At 49.2% G+C, this 20,322-nt stretch overlaps 1 protein-coding gene across 1 annotated transcript; it reads left to right on the plus strand.

Annotated features, from left to right (window-relative positions):
* Positions 1-5,895: 5,895 nt before the first annotated feature.
* LOC137519232 (E3 ubiquitin/ISG15 ligase TRIM25-like) lies at positions 5,896-14,213 on the plus strand. The gene is made up of 2 exons (XM_068238101.1): positions 5,896-7,145; positions 13,941-14,213. Coding segments are annotated over exons 1-2 (1,251 nt in total). The 3' UTR covers positions 13,942-14,213.
* The last annotated feature ends 6,109 nt before the right edge of the window (positions 14,214-20,322 follow it).

Here is a 20,322-nt window from a genome sequence, read left to right on the forward strand (position 1 = left end):
GTGGGCAATTGTTGGCTGGGTGGGTAGTTGTGGCTGGGTGGGCAGTTTGGGTGAGTAGTTGTTGCTGGGTGGGCAGTTGTGGCTGGGTGGGCAGTTTGGGTGAGTAGTTGTGGCTGGGTGGGCAGTTGTGGCTGGGTGGGCAGTTTGGGTGAGTAGTTGTGGCTGGGTGGGCAGTTGTGGCTGGGTGGGCAGTTTGGGTGAGTAGTTGTGGCTGGGTGGGCAGTTGTGGCTGGGTGGGCAGTTTGGGTGAGTAGTTGTGGCTGGGTGGGCAGTTGTGGCTGGGTGGGCAGTTTGGGTGAGTAGTTGTGGCTGGGTGGGTAGTTGTGGCTGGGTGGGCAGTTGTGGTGATTAGTTGTGGCTGGGTGGGCAGTTGTTGTGGCTGGGTGGGCAGTTGTGGCGAGTAGTTGTGGCTGGGTGGGCAGTTTGGGTGAGTAGTTGTGGCTGGGTGGGCAGTTGTGGCTGGGTGGGCAGTTTGGGTGAGTAGTTGTGGCTGGGTGGGCAGTTGTGGCTGGGTGGGCAGTTTGGGTGAGTAGTTGTGGCTGGGTGGGCAGTTTGGGTGAGTAGTTGTGGCTGGGTGGGCAGTTGTGGCTGGGTGGGCAGTTTGGGTGAGTAGTTGTGGCTGGGTGGGTAGTTGTGGCTGGGTGGGCAGTTGTGGTGAGTAGTTGTGGCTTGGTGGGCAGTTGTTGTGGCTGGGTGGGCAATTGTTGGCTGGGTGGGCAGTTGTGGCGAGTAGTTGTGGCTGGGTGGGCAGTTTGGGTGAGTAGTTGTGGCTGGGTGGGCAGTTGTGGCTGGGTGGGCAGTTTGGGTGAGTAGTTGTGGCTGGGTGGGTAGTTGTGGCTGGGTGGGCAGTTGTGGTGAGTAGTTGTGGCTGGGTGGGCAGTTGTTGTGGCTGGGTGGGCAATTGTTGGCTGGGTGGGCAGTTGTGGCGAGTAGTTGTGGCTGGGTGGGCAGTTTGGGTGAGTAGTTGTGGCTGGGTGGGCAGTTGTGGCTTGGTGGGCTGTTTGGGTGGGTCGTTGTGGCTGGGTGGGCAGTTGTGGCTGGGGCAAGTTACAGACCTCAGATCTCACGGCGACCGGTCCCCGCAGCCTGTCCCCGACAGACCTGTCTGGCAGTCCAGACCTCAGATGCGGCGACAGCAGAGTCATAGGCCGCGCACGCTACCCGCGCTCAATGTATTCCAAATGTGGAAGTGACGTCAGCGGTCAATGACGTCACTTCCGCATTTGGAATACCTTCAGTGTGGAATGGATAGCCTGCGCAGCCAGCGACTCTGCTGTCGCCGCGATCTGAGGTCTGTCGGGGACAGGCGGCGGGTGCAGAGGCGGCAACGGGAGGGGAGGCTCAGTGGCAAATGTGCAGCTGAAACGCCAGCAGTTTGCTGGTCTTCGCCCCCAGCGGCATCAGGGGGTGGAGCAAGACGCACAGCAAGACGGACCCATCTGGAGCCCGCAGCAGCCAGATAATGCATGCGGCCAGGCGGCAGGAGCGCCCCCTGGAGGCCGGCACCCTGAGCGATCGCTCTGGTCGCTCAGGTCAAAGGCCGGCCCTGACCGTAGGCCCAGGTTTGTGAGTCCCCGGTTAATAAGGTCTTTATAAACGTCACCCTTTGAGGCTCAGAACTTGATAAATTTGGCCTTAACTCAAAATAGGACAATACTCGATTGCGGAAATTCTGGAAGTCAGACTTTTGCCCTGAAAACTTCTCAGGTACTGACATACGAAGATCTGTGACCGAAGGGGATTGCATTGTGGTAACAGTCGTTTGAAGGACCTGCACAGACCCAGTCAGTTGATTGATCTGGGTCTGTTGCGTATTAACCACCTCGATGAGGTTATTTACCGAGGTGGTCAAAGCCTCAACCTGGCTGCGTAATGCATCCATAATGTGGTCTGCTGTTCTGTCAGGATCGGTGTCAGCGAACAGAGAGAATCTGATTATTGGTGACCTGCAGTATCACCTGGAATACAGATGTAACCTGATTATTGATGATCTGCAGAATCACCAATAATACAAGTGTGACTAACCTCTGGACACCTAAACAGTAAAGACAATAAATACAGTAAATAATTCACAAGACCGTGGAAATATCCACCACCCGGCGATTCCTCAGAGGTGTGGTTACCTCTGAATGGGAACACCGAGTGTGAGATCCTCAACAAGGCAGAAACGAGGAATCTCAGCCACTAGCAGTAATTGTCTGCTAGGGCAGGCATCTCGGAGAGGCAAGCCTCAGAGATAACCCTCCAGTGGGAGACGTTCCACTGAAGGGAGGAAGGTCAGACAAGCAAAGGTTCGGCAACAGAGAAGGCGGCAGCAGTACAGGAACGGAAGGCAAGAGCAGAGTCGGTAAGCAGGCAGGATCGACAACAAGAATCAGATAGGCAGAGGTACAATAGCGATTAGCACAGAGAATAGTCAGGGATAGCCAGAGACAAAACACAGGTACAATATCAAATACAATCCTAAACTAAGGTGTGAAATCCTTAGCATCAACACCAGGGAACTGAACTAAGGTCTGAGCGCTAACACGGATGTATTCACGACAGCAGACAACTTGCTACTGACAAGCAAGTCCTATATGTAGCCAAAGAGCTGCCCAGCACCGCCCCAGAGCCCCAGCCAATCACCAGAGCAGCCGGAGTCAGCTGACTCCCCATCTAGAGGCATAAAGATCCTGCCTCCTCGCGCGCGCGCGTTATGCGGAGAGTGAGGGCCGGTGAAGGGGACCCCACAGGAAGTAACTGCGCGGCGGAGTCCGCCGAGCATGCGGACTCCGCCGTCCGCACTGCCCCGCTCGGCGGCACACCAGAGGTGAAAGCCTGGGAAGCGGAGCCCGCTGCCACATGCATACTGGCAGCGGGTCCGCTAGCCCTTACAGAATGTAAACATTTTCCCCCAGACCCTCAATGAAGCTGCACACATGCACATCTCTGCAGTGGTGTAGCTAAGGAGCTGTGGGCCCCCGATGCAAGTAGTACATTGTGGCTGGATAGTGTAATGGTTAAGGGCTCTGCCTCTGACATGGGAGACCAGGGTTCGAATCTCGGCTCTGCCTGTTCAGTAAGCCAGCACCTATTCAGCAGGAGACCTTAGGCAAGCCTCCCTAACACTGCTACTGCCTATAGAGCGTGTCCTAGTGGCTGCAGCTCTGGCGCTTTGAGTCCGCCAGGAGAAAAGCGCTATATAAGTGTTTGTCTTTGTCTTTACATTGGGGCCCCCCCAAGCACTCTATACATAATTGATACAGTGCACCAAAACCTGCCAATGGCAACTACAGTGTCAGAGGTGCAAGAAGGGGATGGGGAGTGGCTTGTTAATGATTACCACTATTCAAAGTATTTATAGAAGTGATTATTATGAGCACAGGACCAATAAAGAGCTAATACTGTAGTTGAGGGAGGGCCCTTCTGGGCCCCTCTGGCCCAAGGGCCCCGATGCGGTCGCAACCTCTGCAACCCCTATTGTTATGCCATCTACGGGTAAACAAAAGGCAGCGTTACTTATGCCTTTTAGGTATCAGCACAGCCCGCATTATCTAAGTAATGTGCGTGTTGCTAGTGTCACATGTGCTGTGAAATTCATGTAAGTCACTGGGAATTTACTGTGCTCTTCATACACACAGCAATGTTACCTCTGCTTAGTGAATACGCCCTAATGTTCTTGTCTGTCACTCATTTTTGGGTACTGTTTAATTTCTGGGTCACAGACAGTGTGGGGGTCAAAATACTGAGGGGGCACCAAAGTCAAGTCTTGCTCAGGGCCGGCCCTGCCCATGTCTATACTAATCTCCCCCAATGTAACTCCTCCTACAAACTGTGCAATGCCCAATGGGCATCATCTGCCATAAATCAGGGAAGTGTGAGGAATATTCCCTCAGGGAAACGGAAAGGGATCCATAGTAAGGTAACCTGGAGGTGGAGAAGAGGCCTGGCCTGACGGATGTTATGGTTCTCCACTAGAGATGGCCAAAACAGTTTGCCGGAAGACAGTTACCGGCTAATATTTAACACAAATTTTTTTGTTAAAAAAAAACATTTATTCGCATTTTTTTACATTGAAGTCACTGGCTGCCAACTTTAGCGGTTGATAGCAAAGCCCCCTGATGTGTAGAAACACCAAATCTGTAGGGTATTGGGAGGACAATGGGTAAAAGAGGAAAAAACATTTTTCAAAAAGACCTTATAGTTTTTGAGAAAATAGATTTTAACGATCTCAGTCTGACTGTAGGATTTGGAAATGTATCAATGGCCGCTGACTTTAGTGGTCAAGCAGTGGTGTGTGTGGCACTGGGTGCACAAAGATCTTCAATGAAGATCATTAGAGGATATTGGGGCGGGACATTTCTGAGAATATTGGCGTGGGAACATTTTTTAAAGGTACACGTAAGTATTTATGGTTAATTAAGATTAACCACCCTCAGAGCAGGGACAATGTCCTCCAGCACCCAAGGCTGAGACACCAAAGTGCGCCCCTCCATCCCTCCCACCCCAGTTGTCACACACTGATTGCTATTAGACTAAGAGGGCCACAGGGCCCACAACCTCCCCAACACCTTAATATCTAGTTATATGGCTTGCAGTCACTGCTATGTATCCCCTTTTCTTATTTCTTTCTGCTTCATACACAATTAGGAATTACAGCTGAATGAATTGTGCGCCCCCTCCTACACTGCGCCCTGAGGCTGGAGCCTCTCCAGCCTATGCCTCGGCCCGGCCCTGACCACCCTGGCGTTCTGATTAAATCGCCAGGGTGGCTGCGGGAGGGTTTTTTTTAAATTAAAAAAAAACTATTCCATGCAGCCAACTGAAAGTTAGCTGCATGAAAGCCCACTAGAGGGCGCTCCGGAGGCGTTCTTCCGATCGCCTCCGGCGGCCAGAAGTAACACGGAAGGCCGCAATGAGCGGCCTTCCGTGTTTCGCTTACCTCGTCGCCATGGCGAAGAGCGGAGTGACGTCATGGACGTCAGCCGACGTCCTGACGTCAGCCGCCTCCGATCCAGCCCTTAGCGCTGGCCGGAACTGTTTGTTCCGGCTACGCTGGGTTCGGGCGGCTGGGGGGACCCTCTTTCGCCGCTGCACGCGGCGGATCGCCGCGCTGCAGCGGCGATCAGGCAGCACACGCGGCTGGCAAAGTGCCGCTGCGTGTGCTGCTTTTTATTTCATTGAAATCGGCCCAGCAGGGCCTGAGCGGCAGCCTCTGGCGGTGTTGGACGAGCTCAGCAGGTTAATAAAGGACTTTTTTTTCCGATATATTCTCACCCCAAACAGCTGACACGGAGAGAGAGCGGGAGTGGAGTACATCTACACACTTCCAGCGCCGCCACCGCAGAGCAGCCGCCGCCGTGCATCTCTCTCTTGCTCGTGATTCTCTCACATGTGACTCGGCGGCGGCTGCTCTGCGGTGGCGGCGCTGGAAGTGCTCCCGCTCTCTCTCCGTGTCAGAGCGGTCAGCTGTTTGATGTGAGAATATATCGGCACCTGGTCCTGGGGGGGAGAGGGGGGTCGGGCAGACAGGGGTATGCTCTGCATGCTCAGCAGTATCTGATATGCGGCTTTGCGTCCTGGGCAAAAGGCTACATAGTAAAAAAATTAGATTGATTTTTAACTTCCGCATTGCCTTTTTGGTTCCCTTAAAATGTAAATAAAACATTGCCAAAGAGATTTAAATTTCATTTTTGGGGCTGACAGTTACTCTTTAAAGGCATATCTAGATACAGATTTGTTGGGGGGAGAGGGGGCTGTGAATTTTAGGACGTTTTCTGTTCCTTGGTGCATGTTTTTCATACAGAGCAGCTGCGAGGTTCTCACCACCACACCCTGTACAGGAAATATGAGTCACCTTCTAGTTTCTGCACTTCTCAGACTTTCACTTTCATTTCTCTCCTGCTGTCAGGAATGGCGTCTGCTGATCTGAGGAAGGAGCTGGACTGTTCCATCTGTCTGACCATTTATACAGATCCTGTGACCCTGAGATGTGGACACAACTTCTGCCGCCTCTGTATAGATCAGGTGTTGGATACACAGGAGGGGGCTGGAGTTTATTCCTGTCCTGAATGCAGAGAAGAGTTTCAGGAACGTCCGGCACTGCAGAGGAACATAACATTGTGTAACATTGTGGAGAGTTTCCACTCTGCTCAGCCAGATCAGGAAGAGACTGGAGTCTTCTGTACTTACTGTATTCACTCTCCTGTACCGGCTGTTATGTCCTGTCTGATGTGTGAAGCTTCTCTGTGTGACAATCACCTGAGAGTCCACAGCAAGTCACCAGAACATGTCTTGTGTGACCCCACCACTTCCCTGGAGAACAGGAAATGCTCCGTCCATAAGAAGATATTGGAGTATTACTGCCTTGCAGATGCTGCCTGTATCTGTGTGTCCTGCAGTTTGGCCGGAGACCACCAGGGACACAAGGTGGAGACGCTGGATGAGGCCTCCGAGAAGAAGAAACAGAAACTAAGAAATGATCTGCAGGAACTGATCACTAAGACAGAGGAGACTGGGAGAGAAGTCCAGAGTCTGCAGGAGAAGAAAAGAAAAGTCCATGAAAAGTCATCTGGTGTAACAGAGAGAGTCACTGGCCTGTTTAGAGACCTCAGGAGACAGCTGGACGACCTGGAGAAGAGAGTCCTGAGAGAGGTCTCCAGGCAGGAGGAGCAGCTTTCTCTGGCATTGGCTGATTTCATTCAGCAGCTGGAAATAAAGAAGGCCGAGCTGTCCAGGAAGATGTGTCACATTGAGGAGCTGTGTAACATGACTGACCCACTGACTGTCTTACAGGAATCACACACAGGTGACTTGTGTGACACTGAGGAGGGGGATAAGGAGGACAGAGAGAGACATGATGGGCGGGATCTGGATGTGGCTCTCATCTCACACACATTATACACAGGGTTATCTGATATAATAGCCGGGGTAACTGGAGGCTGCATCATGCAGGAGGCTACAGACATATCACTGGATATAAACACAGCTGATAATAATCTACATATATCAGATGACATGAAAATTGTATCCTGGTCAGATATCAGCCAGAATCGCCCAGAAACAGCAGAGAGATTTCAGTTATACTATCAGGTGATAAGCAGGCAGAGTTTCTCCTCAGGGCGACATTACTGGGAAGTGGATGTCAGTAAATCAGAGTGGTGGTATGTAGGAATGTGTTACCCCAGTATAGACAGGAGAGGAGAGCAGTCATGGATGGGAAATAATAACAAGTCCTGGTGTCTGTACAGGTATAATAATCAGTGTAATGTGCTACATGACAGTAAAGGTATCCGGTTACCTGACAATATTGTCTCCAGTAATAGAGTCAGGATATATCTGGATTATGAGGCGGGGCGGCTGTCCTTTTATGATCTGTGTGTCCCGATCAGACTCCTCCACACCTTCACTGCTACCTTCACCTCTGAGCCCCTCCATGCTATATTATGGGTAGGAGGAGGTTCTATAAAGATATGCGGGAAGAGAAACAACCAGGAGGTGTGAGATAATGATGATGCACCACAGCTTTAGAGGCGCGAAACGGCTGTAGACTATTCACTGCCTGTACCTCTCTCTGTCCTGCTGGTTTGTGTCTATTTTTGATGAACAAAATTTTAAATGGATAAATAAATGTTTTAGCTGGATGTGCACCAGTACTTTTTTCTTCCTTTTGAAGTTATTATCCTGTGGACTGGTGAGCTGCACTCATAAGCTGTGTATGTTCCTGTGCATGGACTTTTTTCTTCTTTTTTGCAGATGTGAGATAATATAATGTAGGGCAGCTAATATAACCTTTATTCATGTATTATACCTGCTGCATTTACAACAGGCTCTATGAGGGCTGGTGCACGCCGGAAGAGCTTTTCTAAGTGTTTTGTGATTTTAAAAGCTCCTGCTAATGTTAGGGTGACCAGACATCCTCCATAAGGAGGACATGTCCTCTTGTTTAGCATGGTTTCCTCTGTCCTCCAGGCACTCCAAAAGTTCATGAAAATGTCTTCCTTTTACAGAATCAGAAACAGTTGACTGCATGTTACTTATTACATATGTGATATACATGAGATATGAGATACATATGAGATATAGTGAGATTGTGCAGACTTCGCCTTCCGTTACCACGTTATCAATATTTATAACCGTAAGAAGTGGGAGCGTGGCAACACTGTTTATATTCCAGTTCCAACAGCGCAACTAACCAATACTTTTTGTAAAATATCAAATGAAGAAGAAACAGAAATGTCTAACAGAGAAGTTGCAAGTTTCCTGATTGTCACAAGACAAAATGTCCATGTTCTAAAGCAGGACGAAAAGAAACTGTCACGTATGGCATTGGTACTAACCAGAGATGGATTAAGATGTAATGGGGCCCTAGGCAAGTTGGTTAGATTTGCCACCCCTTTGTGGTGCCTTTGGTAAGCTGAAGTGGAGAGAGGTCAAAGAAAGAAGCAGGTGGGCCTCTTGACACCCTTTAGGTCCTGTTTCCACTACACGCAGAATGGATGCAGAAAAACGGACTCCAATGAATTCCTATGAGCCTGTTTCCACTAAACACAATTTTTCTGATGCAGATTTTCCCATAGACATTCATTGGAGTCAGTTTTTTCTGCATCCAATCTGCGTGTAGTGGAAACAGGCCCTTAGACCCCTGGCACTTGCCTAGGTTGCCTGGTGAATGATCCTGCTCTGATGGTGACCGTGGAGTTGGAGTTATTTGGTCATACAGTATTTGTTCTCCTTTCTAGCGGTCTCTGTCCTCCTTTTTAGCCGACCCCATCTGGTCACCCTAGCTAATGTTATCCTATGTGTGTGTGTTCACACTGGAGCAATGTGATTTTGTAAAAATCCCCCACAGCATTGCATTAGCAAGAGCTTATAATATCTCTAGCGTTTAAAAAGCACTCCCAGTGTGCACCAGCCCTTACTGTACAGCAACCAGGAGATCTGAACATCTGTCTTTTTTGCTCTAAATAGTGAAGAGAAGGGAAGCCTTTATCCAGTTTATATTGCTGTCGGTGATACCATAGAGAGGATTTCTCTCCACTTCCTGTCTCACAGACCTAACAGGAAGTGAGAGCAAATTCCCCAGAAAAGGGTGGAAATCTCTCCTCAGACAGATATCACTGGAACACGTGTCCCCATATCCTCCTCTGTGCGGCAAATTATTCCTGCAGCAAGATGGGTGTTTCTAGACAATCTTACCATGGCAACAGTACTCCAAACAGAGCACACAGAGTACAGTTGCCATGGTTGCACAGAGGAGTAAATAGAGTTGCTATTAGTATTTGGAAATTGTTAGCCGGCTGCAGAGTGAATAATAATTTGTAGTAACATTAAATTGCAGAGAGACTTGTGCAGCACTTTTCTATATTTGGTAATTTATAAGGAAAGTGGAATTTCCCGGTAAGGGAACATTTATAATGAGAGAGGGACAGAGGCTCCTGTAATAGAGATGATTGGTGGGGGCCTATTTCCACTAGCATGCGTTGGGATTCACATGCGGTTTAATGCATTTTTAAATTGCCATATGTGTTTTCATGCAAAAATTTGCATATGCAATTTGAAAACTGCCTAGCAACAAGACGACAGGCAAAAGGAAATGGTGTTGTGCATTGTGGGTAAATTCACATTCGCAACGCGAATTTTAAGCATTTGTAATGTGAATTATATGCGGCACATTGACTTACATTAGACACGATTCGCATCCAGATCCCACCCGCAGGTGGAAAATGCAGCTTACCATCCAGATTTTTTACGCACCGCATAACGTACAAAAATTTGCATTGAATGGAAATCGCTCCCTTCACTAACGTGCTGCATTTTGGATGCGGAAATTTGCATGTGGGATCCGCGTGTTGTGTAAATAGGCCCTGAAGCTGAAGGGGGGATCCAGATTTGTCCTCCCATTGTCTGACCTGTACATGACAGCTGCAATGTGATTGGCTGATAACAGCAACACAGGAAGTCTTTACAGACCCATTGTCTATAGAACATCTGCAGTAACTGTGATGTTATATATTGTAGGAGAAAGTCAATCACTGCCACACATTGGAGGCCTGAGGAGGACACAACCTACAGATGTGCAGATTAGATTGTCAGATACGTCTCTCATACAGGACGTCACACGAGTTCAGCCACAGATATTTTATATGCATTACATAGAATGTTCTGTAGATAAACATTTTACAAAATATAAAAGTAAAATGCTGCTGCACCAGTTTATAGCTTCTCAGTGACCAAAAGCTGCCTGATCACTTCTCCACTCCTCCTGCCTATGTCTTATATTGCATATATGTATGTAATATCGCTTTATTTTAATAACAGGATAAAGAAAGTAATATAAAAACTGTAGTTTTTGCTAAAGAAACAGGCAAGGTATTTGTGACACCAGTTTATAGCTCCTCCTCCTCTCCTCAGTGACTAACAGCTGCCTGCTCACTTCCCCCCTCCTCCCACCCATCTCTAACGCCACACCTCCCTACTAGAGACTGACAACCATGATAGGCTATCAGGCAGCAGGGAGGCGTGGCTTTAGCTGACAGAGCAATCACTCTCCCTCCTTGCATGCCCATGTGACTAAAGGGGGAGTGTGTCAGTGTGACTGGGAGTGAGCAGGCAGCTGGAGGTCACTGAGGAGGAGATGAGGATCTATGAGTTGCTGCAGCAAGTCATTTATACATTGATTTATGTATAATATAAGATAATGCTGTATGATATGTATAGAAGCTGCAGAGTCACCACGTCACATCTAGAGGCTGCTGTCACCTTCTGGCCCAGAGCAGTTGTCACATCTCAGCTCTGTCCCTATTGCTTCAGCCACAACTTCATCACCGCTTATAGCTGCTACAGGTGACCATACACTGGCAGATGGCCGCCCGACGTGTCCACCAGACGGATCCCTCCCTGATAGAGATCTGATCATAAAGGGATCTGTCCCTGCCACACACTGCACAATCTATGGTACCGCCGCAGTAGGGCCGGCTGACACCCCCCAGGTCTCCCCATCTAATAGTGATCCCCTGGGGTCCCCTGCAGGGAACCTGTCCTCTGTGACCCCGTCAGGGCGCCTGTCCTCTGTGACCCCACTTGTCCTCTGTGACCCCGTCAGGGTGCCTGTCCTCTGTGACCCCGTTTGTCCTCTGTGACCCCGCTTGTCCTCTGTGACCCCGCACTCTGTAGGGTTCCGGGAATCACTATTTTTTTATGGGAGACCTGTGGGGTCCATCAGGCAAACTTAGATGCACACTCCCCCCCTCCTCCCGGCCAAAGCAATCAATAATTATGATTGATGTTAGATGAATATCATTCAAAATTATGATAATTTGGGGGAGGTAATCATGGTGTATGAATCCAATGGGAGGATCAGTGTATGGGCACCTTAAAGTGACACTGAAGCGAAAAATACCCATATGATGAAATGTATGTGTAGTATGGATAATTAATAGAACATAGAAGCAAAGAAAAGAGTCAAAAAATTTATTCTCGGTTATATAGCTTTTTTTTTCTACAACATGGCGTCATTCTGTCATATTTACAGTTTACAAAACACACTCAGTATTTTAACCACTTGAGGACCGCAGTGTTCAACCCCCCTAAAGACCAGGCCTTTTTATTGTTAATTGGCCACTGCAGCTTTAAGGCCAAGCTGCAGGGCCGCACAACACAGCACACAAGTGATTCCCCCCATTTTCTCCCCACCAACAGAGCTGTCTGTTGGTGGGGTCTGATCGCTCCCCCCCCCCCCTGTGTTTATTTTTTTAATAAATATTTGTTAGTGGTTTTTTTTTTTGTTTTGTTTTTTTGTTTTTTTTTGCTATACCTCGTTTTTGTTTATATTTGTAAACCCCTCCCCCCCCCCCCAGCCAGCCAATCCTGCGATTGTCTGTCAGGGCCCGTTTCCACTGTAGCGTTACGAAATCGCCGGCGAATCACCGCAGGCAAATCGCATGCGGGTGCGATTCCGCATGCGTTTTTTGCCGCGATTTCGCATGCGATTTCGCATAGGTAAGGCTGTATGCGATTTTAACTATGTCACTGCCTGTGTGAATTAACATGGGTACCTATGCGAAATCGCATGCGAAATCGCGGCAAAAAACGCATGGGGAAAACGCATGCGATTTCCCTATTAAATACATTGTGTGCGATTCGCCTGCATTCCACACGCAGGCGAATTCTGAGGCCCCTACCCTGCAGATTTTTTCTGCACAGAAAAACGTGCGGGGAAACGCACAAGTGGAAACAGTCCCATCCACTTCTACTGACTGTGCGGATCCGCATGCGTTGCCCGCATGCGGATTCGCGATAGTGGAAACGGGCCCTAGGCTTCTGCCTATGAGAGCTAATCGCTCTCTTGTCCCCCAGGGGGACAGCCGTGTCACATGGCTGTCCCCAGTACAGCGCTGCTGCTGATCGCAACGTTGTACTAACAGAAAAGACAGCGTCACCGTCTAACAGTCTTCCGAGTGGCAATCGCGGCTCGGAGACTGAAGAGGGGGCGGACCTCCGCCCCCCGAGCAGGAGATGTGCGCACAGCTTGCACGCAATCTCATGCAAATCAGAGCCCCAGGACTTGACGCCAATTGGCGTTAGGTGGTCCTGGGGCTGCTGCCGCGTCCACACCCATTGGCGTGGGGCGGTCTTTAGGTAGTTAAATGATGAAACAGAGCAGAGGTAATGACCCTGAACTTCCTGGCAGAAAAACTTTAAACAAGAAAAAGTGAGAGACAGGTTGAGATAAGTGCTTCAGAAAACAGCACTGTAGCTGGTGGGAGAGCTCACGGAAGCTATTTTGCATAGATAGTTGAAGTTTCTTAATTTTTCCTGTACTGGAAACAATATGAGACTCCTATCTGTCCTACTAATGTTCTATTTCTTAGCTGTACTACACATACAAATCATTATATCATAAGTTTATTTTCATTTCAGATTCCCTTGAATGAAAGTATATAATGACTATACTATACAGGTTTCAATTTCTTTGTGGGATTTTTTATCACAAACTATTTTGCTTTATTATCATTTTCAGGGGCAAAAGAAGGGGGGGAAATCAATTTCTCAGTTTTTTACCTATTATAATTGTAAAATAAATAGACGACTGTGGACAGTGGCGTAGCTAAGAGCATTGGGCCCCAGTGCAAGTTTTACATTGGGCCCCCAAGCATTTTGTACATAATTCATATGGTGCGACCAAACCTGCCAAGGACATCCATAGCATGAGAGGTTTAAAGGGAACCTTAACTGAGAGGGATATAGATGTTTCCTGTTAAACAATACCAGTTGCCTGGCTGTCCTGATCTCTTTGGCTGCAGTAGTGGCTGAATCACACACCTGAAACAAGCATGCAGCTAATCCAGTCTGACTTCAGTCAGAGCACCTGATCTGCATGCTTGTTGAGGGGCTGTGGCTGAAAGTATAAGAGGCACAGGATCAGCAGGAGAGTCAGGCAACTGGGATTATTTTAAAAGGAAAAATCCACATGCTTCTCAGATTAGGTTCCCTTTAAAGGGGTTCTGTGGGGGTTAAAAAAACCAAAAAGTGTCACTTACCTGGGGCTTCTACCGGCCCCCTGCAGCTGTTATGTCCCACGCCGTCACTGAAGCTGCCTCCATTTGTCACCGCCGGTAACCTGCTAATTATTCATCTAACTAGACAAATAGTACTGCGGCTGCGCGTCCACGTGCGTCCTCACTCCAGCGCGCGTCATCGGGAGCTTACTGCACAGGCACAGTATGAAGTTTTCTTGTACTGCACCTGACCAGTAAGCTCCCTTTGACGCGCGCCGGAGTGAGAACGCACGTGGCCGCGCAGCTGCAGTACTATTTGTCTAGTTGGATGAATAATTAGCAGGTTACTGGCAGCGATGAACGGAAGCGGCTTCAGTGACGGCGTGGGACATAATAGCTGCAGGGGGCCGGTAGAAGCCCCAGGTAAGTGACGTTTTTTTTTTCTTGTAACCCCCACAGAACCCTTCTGTAGGAGGGGAACGGTTTGCTAATTATTACCACTATTCAAAGCACAGAAGTGATCATTACCAGCATAGCACCATTGAAGAGCTAATCCTGCAGCTGAGGAGCGTCCCCTAGTGGCCCCCTCTGGTACAAGGTCCCCGGTGCGGTCGCAACCTCGGCATCCACTACCGCTACACCACTGACTGTGGATAAAGCTACATTTGTTGTATTTGGCTATTTTCTCCCGATTATCACAGCACATAAATCATGGAGCTGCTGCAATGTATGGTGATGGGATCTGATTTACAAATAAAGGAATATTTTTTTCTGCTCTGTGTATTTTTTGTACATTTTTTTCTATCTTGTAGGGGGTGTGGCCTGAAATGGGTGTGGTCATAAAAGGGAATACATGCAATAAAAAGGCGCCTGGAAGAAAGGACGCAGGGGATTGCTGCTAGTGTTCACTATGTGTTTACTATTACTATTTTACTGTGGCTAAACCTAATCCTATTCTCACACAGAACCCTCCATCTGCCAATACCTAACCCTATGCCTCCCTGGTGGTGCCTAACCCTCCTTGGTGGCGCCTAACCCCCAAGCCTCCCCTGGTGGTGCCTAACCCTCCCTGGTCGTGGATAACCCTCCCTGGTCGTGGATAACCCTAAGACCCCCCTGGTGATGCCTAGCCCTAAGCCTCCTTCCTTGGTGGTACCTAACCTACCCCCCCCCCCCCCCTTCCCCGCAGCTGCTGGAGAGATACATAGAGGGCGCACTTCTTCTGCTTAGCTGGCCGCGATGACATCAGTGATAGGACCCGGTTCCCGAAGCTGCGGACAGCGGAGGACGGCAGCGTGGGAGCGATCCAGGCGGATGGGGCTGGAGGAAGCCCCAGGTATGTATAAAATCTTTTACATTTTTGTCAGCTCTGAGTCCCTTTAAGTATCTACCCTTCATCTATTAACAAGGCTTCTAGTTCTGTAGGTTTACGTGACCCCAATATGGGCCATTTGTAAGCTATGTAGTGACACAACGGAGTGTATCTGAATTGTTCTGCGTTTCAATACAGAAGGTGCCACTTTTTTTCTACTATGCCTGGATAACGTAATATGACCAGTAATATGACCAGTAATATGACCTGTAATATGACCAGTAATATGACCAGTAATATGACCTGTAATATGACCTGTAATATGACCAGTAATATGACCAGAAATATGACCAGTAATATGACCTGTAATATGACCAGAAATATGACCAGTAATATGACCTGTAATATGACCAGTAATATGACCAGAAATATGACCAGTAATATGACCTGTAATATGACCTGTAATATGACCTGTAATATGACCAGTAATATGACCTGTAATATGACCAAAAATATGACCAGTAATATGACCAGTAATATGACCAGTAATATGACCTGTAATATGACCAGAAATATGACCAGTAATATGACAAGTAATATGACCTGTAATATGACCTGTAATATGACCAGAAATATGACCTGTAATATGACCAGTAATATGACCAGTAATATGACCTGTAATATGACCAGTAATATGACCAGAAATATGACCAGTAATATGACCAGTAATATGACCTGTAATATGACCAGAAATATGACCAGTAATATGACCTGTAATATGACCAGTAATATGACCAGAAATATGACCAGTAATATGACCTGTAATATGACCAGAAATATGACCTGTAATATGACCTGTAATATGACCAGTAATATGACCAGTAATATGACCTGTAATATGACCTGTAATATGACCAGTAATATGACCTGTAATATGACCAGTAATATGACCAGAAATATGACCAGTAATATGACCTGTAATATGACCAGAAATATGACCTGTAATATGACCAGAAATATGACCAGTAATATGACCAGAAATATGACCAGTAATATGACCAGTAATATGACCAGTAATATGACCTGTAATATGACCAGTAATATGACCAGTAATATGACCAGAAATATGACCAGTAATATGACCAGTAATATGACCAGTAATATGACCAGAAATATGACCTGTAATATGACCAGAAATATGACCAGTAATATGACCTGTAATATGACCAGTAATATGACCTGTAATATGACCAGTAATATGACCAGTAATATGACCTGTAATATGACCAGTAATATGACCAGTAATATGACCATAAAAAGAAACGTCACAGCTATATTTGGGGGAAAAGCGTGACCGATTGATCAGGCTAAGCTTGCATGCAAATTATATGCAGCAATGGTAACCTAAATGGCGTAATCTCTTACCCAGCTCTGTATTGGTGACACAGTTGCTGTCATACTATTTTACTAGTAAAGTGTAAAATACTGATATTAACTATTTCCGTACCAGCAGTCTCTGCCCCCTTAAGGACCAGTGACTGCTGGCACGGTAAAACGGCGCTTTCCGATGAATCACCGCAATCATCCGTCGCCCCCGCTGGTCACGTCGTTCTATCTCCGCCGCAGGTTTCTCTCTCTGCTGTCTCTATGACAGCAGAGCGCTGTGCGCCGGTCAGGAGCCGCTTTCATTGGTTCCAGTGGCGGACATACGGCCGTGCAGGCCGTGCCGCCGCACGAGGGCCCCTGAAGTTCTGCTGCTTCAGGGGCCCATTAAGTATTGCAGGTTTTTTTTTTTTTATTTTTTTTTTTATTATTTATTTTTTTTTTAACCTGGGGGGCCCAACTCCTGTCCTCCCCCCTCACCTCGCCCCCCCCCCCCCCCCCTCATGCGGCGGGAGAGCGGAAAATACAAGAAGTCTCCGGCCGGGGCGGCAGCTGCCGCTTGGTCTCCAACTTTGGAGACATATCGGAAACTAAGCAGCAGCTGCCTCTAGCGTCTGCTGCAGCCCCGGCCGGAGACTTCCTGTATTTTCTGCTCTCCCGCCGGCTGCAGCGCATACCGGGAGGGGGGCCCCGAGGTGAGTGAGGGAGGATAGGAGTCGGGCCCCCCACCCGGATAGCTACCCACCCGGCTACCTTACCCACCCACCCACCCGGCTACCTACCCCGCTACCTAACCATCCACCCGGCTACCTACCCGGCTACCTAACCAGGCTACCTACCCACCCACCCGGCTACCTAGCTACCCACCCGGCTACCTAACCACCCTGCCGGCTATCTACCTGGCTACCTACCCACCCGGCTACCTAACCACCCTGCCGGCTATCTACCTGGCTACCTACCCACCCGGCTACCTACCCACCCGGCTACCTAGCTACCCACCCGGCTACCTAACCACCCTGCCGGCTACCTACCTGGCTACCTACCCACCCGGCTACCTAGCTACCCACCCGGCTACCTGACCACCCTGCCGGCTATCTACCTGGCTACCTACCCACCCGGCTACCTAGCTACCCACCCGGCTACCTAACCACCCTGCCGGCTATCTACCTGGCTACCTACCCACCCGGCTACCTACCCACCCGGCTACCTAGCTACCCACCCGGCTACCTAACCACCCTGCCGGCTACCTACCCACCCGGCTACCTAGCTACCCACCCGGCTACCTAACCACCCTGCCGGCTATCTACCTGGCTACCTACCCACCCGGCTACCTAGCTACCCACCCGGCTACCTAACCACCCTGCCGGCTATCTACCTGGCTACCTACCCACCCGGCTACCTACCCACCCTGCTGGCTACCTACCCACCCACCCGGCTACCTACCCACCCACCCGGCTACCTACCCACCCACCCGGCTACCTACCCACCCGGATACCTACCTACCCACCCGGCTACCTACCCACCCACCCGGCTACCTACCCACCCGGCTACCTAACCACCCTGCCGGCTATCTACCTGGCTACCTACCCACCCGGCTACCTACCCACCCGGCTACCTAGCTACCCACCCGGCTACCTAACCACCCTGCCGGCTATCTACCTGGCTACCTACCCACCCGGCTACCTAACCACCCTGCCGGCTATCTACCTGGCTACCTACCCACCCGGCTACCTACCCACCCACCCGGCTACCTACCCACCCGGATACCTACCTACCCACCCGGCTACCTACCCACCCACCCGGCTACCTACCCACCCGGCTACCTAACCACCCACCCGGCTACCTACACACCCACCCGGCTACCTACCTACCCACCAGGCTACCTACCTACCTACCCACCCGGCTACCTACCAACCCACCAGGCTACCTACCCACCCACCCAGCTACCTAACCACCCACCTACCCACCCACCAGGCTACCTACCCACCCGCCTACCCAGCCACCCACCAGGCTACCCACCCGGCTACCCAGCCACCCACCAGGCTACTTACCCACCCGGCTAAGGGCTACCTACCTACCCACCCGGCTGCCTACCTACCCACCAAGCTACCTATCCACCCAACCACCCATGGGAGCTGCGCGCCGGATGGAGGCTGGGACAGGAGGTCTGCTGCTGCAGGTGAGTTAATGTTTTTTTTTTTATTATTTATTTTAGCAGGTGTATGTTCTGGGCAGGTCTGCCACATGATTGCGTGTATGTTCTGGGCAGGTCTGCCACATGATTGCGTGTATGTTCTGGGCAGGTCTGCCACATGATTGCATGTATGTTCTGGGCAAATTTGCTACATGATTGCATGTGTTTTCTGGGCAAATCTGCCGACATGATTGCAGGTATTTTCTGGGCATATCTGCCGACATGATTGCAGGTATTTTCTGGGCATATCTGCCGACATGATTGCAGGTATTTTCTGGGCATATCTGCCGACATGATTGCAGGTATTTTCTGGGCATATCTGCCGACATGATTGCAGGTATTTTCTGGGCATATCTGCCGACATGATTGCACGTATTTTCTGGGCATATCTGCCGACATGATTGCACGTATTTTCTGGGCATATCTGCCGACATGATTGCACGTATTTTCTGGGCATATCTGCCGACATGATTGCACGTATTTTCTGGGCATATCTGCCGACATGATTGCACGTATTTTCTGGGCATATCTGCCGACATGATTGCACGTATTTTCTGGGCATATCTGCCGACATGATTGCACGTATTTTCTGGGCATATCTGCCGACATGATTGCACGTATTTTCTGGGCATATCTGCCGACATGATTGCACGTATTTTCTGGGCATATCTGCCGACATGATTGCACGTATTTTCTGGGCATATCTGCCGACATCATTGCACGTATTTTCTGGGCATATCTGCCGACATCATTGCACGTATTTTCTGGGCAAATCTGCCGACATGATTGAATGTATTTTCTGGGCAAATCTGCTCACATTATGTGTATTTTCTTGAGAAAACCTGCACAATTATGTGAATTTTCTGGGGAAAGGGTCACCAAAACTTGGGCCCACTGTCTTTGCGTTGCACTTTTCAAGGGAACCTGAGGTGAGAATAATATTGAGGCTGCCATATTTCTCTCCTTTTAAGCAATACCAGTTGCCTGGTTGCCGTTCTGGTCCTCTGCCTCTTATTCTTTCAACCATAGACCCTGAACAAGCATGCAGCAGGTCAGGGGTTTCTGACAATATTGTCAGAACTGAGAAGATTAAGCTGCATGCTTGTTGCTGGTGTAATTCAGTTTATTACTGCAGCCAAATAGATCAGCAGGGCCGCCAGGCAACTAGTATTGTTTAAAAGGAAATAAATATGGCAGCCTCCATATCACTCTCACCCCGGGATCACTTTAAATTACAGTTAGCTCCGCCCTTATCCGGTCATTGCCACGCCCATTTTTTGCCGCGGCGCTACGCGCCGCAGGTTCTATCCACGCCCATTTTTTGCCGCGGCGCGCTTTGCGCGCCGCAGGTTATAGCTGCACCCATTTTTGGGCGCGGAGCGCTTTGCGCGCCGCAGGTCAGGGGGGCCCACAATTGATATTTTGCACAGGGGCCCACTGCTGCCTGTGTCCGCCACTGATTGGTTCCTTACCCTGTCAATCAATGTAAGGAAATGGGATTGGCTTACAGTGATGACAGGGTCAAGAGCCAATGAAATCGGTGGTCTGAAGTGTTCTGCGCAGGAGCGCCTCCACAGTACACTCCAGACCACGTCAGCAGAGGCGCAGTAGATGCTGACCTTGCAATCTGTAACGTAAGGGACCGTGTGCCACCGGCGGGGAGCGGAGCTGCTGCGAGGGACATAGCGGCTGCCAGGTGCTGCAGGAAGCCCCGGGTAAGTCATTATTGTTATTATTATTATTTTTCTCGGACCTTCACTTTAAAGAACAACTATCAATCAGCAAGTCTTCTAAAACTACAATGTACAAGTAATGTCTAAGTATTTATAATAGCTGTGTAAGCATGTTCCTACTTTTCATGTTCAAAATCGGAGCCAAAATCTGTACTTTGGTTTCTGTAGAATTTAGGTTACCCAGCAAGCTCATGGTGAACCAGAACTCCCAGGAGTGTG

The sequence above is a fragment of the Hyperolius riggenbachi genome, chromosome 5, assembly GCF_040937935.1.
Source record: "Hyperolius riggenbachi isolate aHypRig1 chromosome 5, aHypRig1.pri, whole genome shotgun sequence".
Taxonomy (NCBI): Eukaryota; Metazoa; Chordata; class Amphibia; order Anura; family Hyperoliidae; genus Hyperolius; species Hyperolius riggenbachi.